The sequence below is a fragment of the Grammomys surdaster genome, unplaced genomic scaffold, assembly GCF_004785775.1.
Source record: "Grammomys surdaster isolate TR1022 unplaced genomic scaffold, NIH_TR_1.0 126109, whole genome shotgun sequence".
Taxonomy (NCBI): domain Eukaryota; kingdom Metazoa; phylum Chordata; class Mammalia; order Rodentia; family Muridae; genus Grammomys; species Grammomys surdaster.
Genome location: NW_021620917.1, coordinates 390,201 through 396,925, shown reverse-complemented (window position 1 = coordinate 396,925; position 6,725 = coordinate 390,201). Strand labels below are relative to the sequence as shown.

Genomic DNA, 6,725 nt, shown 5'->3' with positions numbered 1-6,725 from the left:
ACATACACCACACACATACACACATACATACAAAACACACACACACACACACACAAGGGTGCACATACATACATGCAGACAAACATACACTTTAAAATACATAAACAAGTCTTGAAAGTCCAAGCATAGTGATGCATGTTTTTAATCCCAGGAGTTAGAGGAAAGCAGATCTCTATGAGTTGGAGGCCAGCCTGGGCTGTGTAGAGGTGTAGAGTTCCAGGCTGGCTGGGACTGTGCAGTGAAACCCTGTCTAAAAAAAAAAGGGAAAAAGAAAAGAAGCAGCGTGATGGTGGTACATGGCTTTAATCCCAGTACACTTGGGGGAAAAAAAAAAAGGAAGGAAGGGAGAATATGCACGGTTGGGGTGAGGCGATGTGAGCCTTCTGGGGACAGACATCCAGGCCTGGGGAACCAGCCTAGAGTTGAGGCCTGGAGAGTGCAGGCTAAGGAAGGTGGGCCTGTGCCCCACCAGGGAAGAGGGCAGCAGTGTGGCCTACAGAGAAGACAGTCCTCGGGCTGATCAGTATTGTGCTTTCCCAAGACCCTAGAGTCTTCCATCCAGGGTCTCCGGATAATGTGAAGCCGAGTGAGCCTCTGCCATCCAGCATGAAGAACGGGACTGAGCACACTCTGCTGCTCACTGGTGGGGAGGATCACTGGCCCGAGAAAACACTGTCACACTGAAGCAACTAGTGTGTGTTCGTGTGGATGTCGTGGATGAAGTGTGGGATTTACAGACAGCAGTGGTTTGTTTTGCTTTTTCTTTCATTTTGTTGTGTTTTGATTTTGCTATCTCATTCCATTTTTGACCAAAGCTTCTCTTTAAGTAGTTTATTATGGAAGATTGTCACACTAACTTAGAGGGGAAGGGAAGTATGTACATTGTGTGCTAAAAAATTAAAGAAAAATCCCAAGTGTGCAAATGTGTTTTTTCTTTATACTCTTTCTGTTCTCAGCAGAGAAACAAATCCATCTTCATTAGTTTAGTCCATTTTTAAGATCAGGCGCTAGATCTCAGTTCTTAAACTGCACCAGCCTCTACAACCTTTAGCCTGGGCATGTACCACACACCTATAATCCCACCCTGAAGGCAGAGACAGGACATCAACGTGCCTCATGGGTTACAGGGGCATCTGTTGATTGGTCTTGGGACACTGAAATCTGTCTGCAGAGTTGGTGTCCAGAAACCTTATACTGGAGAGCTGCGGAGCCATGGAGAGTCCCTCCTCCACTGATGAGCATAGCCAGTTAGAGCATGCTCCGGGAGGCCGTGGCCTATCCAGTCTCTCTCCAGTGCCCCATCCGTAAGCAGAGAAAAGGAAGCTGCTGACGGCTTGGCTCAGAGATCCCTGTACCCAGCCTGAGATATCGCCAACCTAACTCAGTATCACACAGTATGGGCAGGAATAAGGACCATTCCAGGCGCAGATCTAAATGGGTGGCAGATTCACTTAGGGGGCTGAGGCAGGAGGATTGCTGTAACTTTGTGGCTACCCCAGTCTTGATAGTAGGTTCTAGGCCAGCCAAGACTATCTATCAAGACCCTATCTACCAAAACCGACGTCAAAATGAATCTAGAATAATATGAGGCCATCTCTCCATCCCACTTCACTGGCCAAGCCAGATAGGCATTTTTTTTTAATTTGATTTAAGACTTATTTTTTTATTATTATTATTATATAGATACCATTCTGCCTGCATGTATGTCTGTAGGCCAGAAGAGGGCACCAGATCTCATTACTGATGGTTGTGAGCTACCATGTGGTTGCTGGGAATTGAACTCAGGTCCCCTGGAAGAGCAGTCAGTGCTCTTAACCACTGAGCCATCTCTCCAGCCCCAGATAGGCAATTTTTATGTTTATCATTTTGAAGCAGGCTCTTATGTATCCCAGGGTGGCCTGGAACTCGCTACATAAGTAAGGACGATCTTGAACAACTGATCCTCTGGCTTACATTTTGTGTGCTAGGATTACATGTGTGTTCAACTATATGTGGCTTATGAGATGCTGATGGTAGAATCCAGGGCCCTGTGCATGCCAGGCTGGCACTCTTCTAACTAGGCTTTGGCCCTAGGCCCAGGGCAGTAGTTTGCATTACACTGGGGGCTGGCTAGCAAGGGTCTCAGAGGACGTCATGATATTTGTAAAGACAGTGGCCCTTTTGGTGACTCATGGCAAACCTTACTGTCTCCATGAGAGAGTTGTAGCATAGCCCCCGAGTGCTGCCCTGCTGGCCCTGCCTCCTCAGCTCCCATGTTACAATGTCCTTTCTGTGACCCTGAAATCAGGAGCTTCTCTGTAAACACATGGACTTGTGTACTTGAATATGCTAAAACAGGTACTGAATGCAAACAAAACCTTGAATTCCACAATTGTCCATGGAATATTCTGACTGAGAAGATGGGTCGTGTAGCCGAGGGCCCTTGAGAACTGTGCTGGGATGCCATGGGCCAAGGCTGCTGTTGGACATCCCCGCCTCTGGCCCTTTGACCAGTTACACAGAGGTGTGGCCTTGGGTGGCAGGAAATTGTGTTCTGGCCCTTGCAACAAAGGGGACATTATATCTGGAGCTGCTGGGGAAGGTCTCCCACTATCTTGACTGGTCCAGTCAGCTGTGCTTGGGAGGCAGCAAGGCTGCTGCAGGGGGCGGGGGAGGGAGAGCTGAGAACCAGCAGCACAAGCTAATGGAAGATGCTGTACCAGCCCCACCCGACTCCCTCCTCCTAAGTGACCTGCGTGAGGCTACATTTCTTGGAAACCATCGATGCAGCAGAGAGGAGAGTGGCTCATCTTGGTTCCCCAGGCAGTGTGTGCGCACATTCCTGGAAGAGACAGCCATCCGAGGTGGCGTCCCCCAAGCCCTCTTCTCCAAAGACTTGCTTCACTTGAGGCCATGAAGCTTCTATAGTGCACCCTGTCAGTGTAATCCCTGCAACCAGGGAGCCCAACGTAGGGGGAGTTTGGATTCTGGGTCAGCCTAGGCTATAAAGACCCTGAGGTGGAAAGGGGGGGCCAAGGGGGTGTGGGGGAGAACTTTGCAGTCTGAAGTTTCCTTTTTGTGTTAGTTTTTATTGTATTTTTATTTATTTTGTATCAGGGACATGCACACCACAGTGCACATGTGGAGGTCATAGGACAACTGACCATCTGAACCATCTGTTTTTAATGTCCATGTCAGCTGACACAAACAAGGGGCTTGGAGAGATGGCTCAGCGGTTAAGAACACTGGCTGCTCTTCCAGAGGACCCAGGTTCAATTCCCAGCATCCACATGGCAGCTCACAACTGTCTGTAACTCTAAGATCTGGCACCCTCTCACAGACATGCATGCAGGCAAAACACCAATGCACATAAAATGAAGTTTAAAAAAAGAAAAGGAAGAAAGGGCTGGGGAAATGGCAGAATACTTGTTTTGTAAGGATCCAAGTTCCAGCCCTGAACCCACTTAAAAAAAAAAAAAACCCAGATGTGGTGGCACATGCCTTTAATCCGACACAGAGACAGAGGCAAGCAAGTCTATATGATGAGTTCCAGAACAGCCAGAGCTATAGAGAGAGATCCTATCTGGGTTGGGAGTGAGGTACTCACCGGTTAAGATCCTTTGCTGCTCTTGCCAAGAACCTGAATTGAATTCCCAGCACCATACAGTAGCTGCCAACAACCATGACTTCAGTTCCAGGGGACCCGATACCCTGTCCAACCCCTGAGGGTACTGCACACACTTGGTGCACATACATGCAAGCAAAATATCCATATACCTAAAATAGATTAGATTTTCTTTTTTTAAAAAAAAAAAAGCTATCTGGCCATGGTGGCACACACTTTTAATCCTAACACTCAGGAGGCAGGGGCAGGCAGGTCAGTGTAAATCCAGGCCAGCCAGGGCTACACTGTGAGAACTTGTCTCAAAAATAAACAAAAACAGACATAGTGACATGTGCCTGTGATCTGGGAAGTAAAATCAGGAGGATCTCTAGGGTGTAAAGTCCTGGCAACCTAACATGCCTAGTCAGCACTACCCACAGTGACTTTCTTCTCAAGAGGTTCAAGCACCTAAAGGGAGGCTTCAGGAGATGCTTAACATCTATTTTCCTCCGAGAGGTGGGGTTGGAGGCAGTACCTGAGAAGCCTGACTTTACAGCTGTGGAAACTGAGGCAGAGCAAGGGTGACTTGACCCAGGTCAAGGTTAAGTGACAGAACCAGAATTCTATTCGTTTTTCTAGCATTTTATCATTCATTCATTCATTCATTCTATAGATAGTGCCAAGTGCAGCCTCTCTACCAGGGTCTGAGGGCAGAAGAGCCAGTGGCACAAACATGGCTGCAGATATGTCATGAGTTTTTTTTCATCCTCTCAGGTCCATTCCCACAGCAGAAAGAAGCAGTTCTTAGAGATTCCTTTTTTAAAAAAAAATCACGCCGGGCAGTGGTGGCACATGCCTTTAATCCCAGCACTTGGGAGGCAAAGGCAGGTGGATTTCTGAGTTCGAGGCCAGCCTGGTCTACAGAGTGAGTCCCAGGACAGCCAGGGCTACACAGAGAAACCCTGTCTCGAAAAACAAACAAACAAACAAACAAACAAAAAAAAACAAAAAAATTCACAAACTAACTTAATTAAGCAGATAGGGGCTTGAGGCACCTTATATCTGTTAGAATCCCCCAGTGAAGGGCTGGGGTGTGGCTCAGAGCATGTGTAAGGCCTTGGATTCATACTCACCATCATAACAAAACAAAAACCTGGCCCATGAATCTTAACCTTCTTGAAAGGAGCTTGAGTTCAAGCTGACCAGAGCTGACCAGGGCTGACCAGAGCTGACCAGGGCTGACCAGGGCTGACCAGAGCTGACCAGAGCTGACCAGGGCTGACCAGAGCTGACAAGCGCTGACCAGAGCTCTGGTTTTCTCTGCGGGATTGTCTTGTCCTGTGTTCTGCTTTGAGGACTCCTCTCCTCTTGGGGGCTACTGCTCTTTACTCATACAGCTCATTGAGAGGGGCTTCTCTGTAGTGGGCCACTGCCTAGAGTCCTGAGCTTGGTTTTGCTTTGTCCATCCTCTGAAGACACTGGGTCATTTAAGGTCACTAGCCCAGGACAGAGGACTATAGGACACCACAAGCTTATGGAGTCAGATCCCTCAAGGCCTCCTGGGGCCATTGCTGGGCTTTTATAGAGCTGAGGGAACAGAGACAGATTGCGAGTCAGGGATGCACTTCCCACTGGAAGGAGACTGCTGGTGCAGGTTTTCTTAGCTAAACTAAAGATACCTGGCACCGCCAAGGCTACAGATACAAACCTACAGGAATGGCAAAGCGGGGGCACAGGGTCAAGGCTCTGTGTTGGTGGCAGGAGGATGACTCATGAAAATGCGACCTAAATCTTACTGAGCTGGGTGAGTCTGGTGGCACAGGGAAACAGAGGCAGGAGAATCGCAAGCTCAAGTCCTGCCAGAGTTCAAGTCCAGCCCCAGAAACTTAAGGAGAGTTAAGATATATATATAATCACTGAGCATGGGCCGGGTGTTCAATGTGCAACCGCTCCAAACTTAGAATATTTTATTGCACCGTGCATGGTGGTGCACTTCTTTAGTCCCAGAACTCAGAGACAGAGACAGGTGGATCTCTGAGTTCAAGGGCAGTCTGGCCTACGGAGCTAATTCCAGGACAGCCAGGGCCACACAGAGAAACCCTGCCTCAAAAACCACAAACAAACAAAAGAAGTATGACATTTATTTACTTACCCTGTATGTGTGTTTACACACTGTAGTTCACTATGGCTGGCATGAGTGTGGAAGACATAAGAAAACCTACCTAAAGGAGGCTAGTCTCTCCTTACCCTGTAAGTGCTGGGAGTTCAATTCAGGTCCTTAGGCTGGGTAGCAAGCACCTTTGCCATCTGAGCCATCTTGCCGGCCCATTTCTTTGTGTTTTGAGACAGGCTTTGTGTTTCATGCAACCCAGGCTGCCCTTCAACTAGCTATACAGCCAAGGTTGAACTTGAAGCTCATCTTTCTTCCTCTACCTCCCCAGTGCTGGGATGACAGGTGTGGGTTATCACAGGCACCTTTAACCACGCTAGCCAGCGCTAGAGAAAGTGTTCGGGTCTCAGGGTTAGGGGTAGGGTTGTAAACGAAGCCAGAATTAGTGACACAGGATACTGCTGGGAGTTTAGGGAGGGTCTCTCTTAAAGGGAGAGGCAAAGAAACTTCAGAAGCAACCTAACCTGGATGACCCTTGACCCTGGAGCATCACCTGACTCAGGTGGCTGCAAAGCTGTTCAGTACCTTGGAGGGAAGTGCGTGGACTACAGAAGCAAGAAGTCACCTGGAGTGGCAGTGCTCTTCTTCCTGGACACCAGCGACTCTGCCATCTTTGGGACACTGAGAGTCCGGGGAACGGTGCTTGGGGTGCACCGAGAGTGCGAGGGGCGGGGCCCCGCGGGAGTCATTAAGTTGCGGGGTGCCTGCGTGTGGCTTCAAAACCTCTGAATTCTTCCGTCCTCTAGCTGCTCAGACAGCTCCCCCGCCCTCTCCCAGCCTCAGTTTCCCCATTCAGAAAGTAGTTAGGGGCAACAGCACACGATCTCCGGACGAATCTTGAGCTGAGCTGGACTAACTGAGGTCCGGGCGGCTTGGTACCCCGAGGGGTGGGCGGGACCTGGGATCTGGCCACAACCGCCCGAGTCCCGCCCCCGGTCCCTGCGGGGCTGTGCCCGAAGGCCCCGCCCCTCG

The 6,725-nt window shown here is 49.3% G+C and overlaps 1 protein-coding gene across 1 annotated transcript in view; it reads left to right on the top strand.

Annotated features, from left to right (window-relative positions):
* Positions 1-923, top strand: part of Arpc1a (actin related protein 2/3 complex subunit 1A) — a 23,732-nt gene extending 22,809 nt beyond the window's left edge. The window contains exon 10 of the mRNA XM_028756086.1: positions 542-923. Coding sequence (XP_028611919.1) covers positions 542-580 — 39 coding nt within the window. The 3' untranslated portion in view covers positions 581-923. The remainder of the gene's footprint in view (positions 1-541) is intronic.
* Positions 924-6,725: the final 5,802 nt, after the last annotated feature.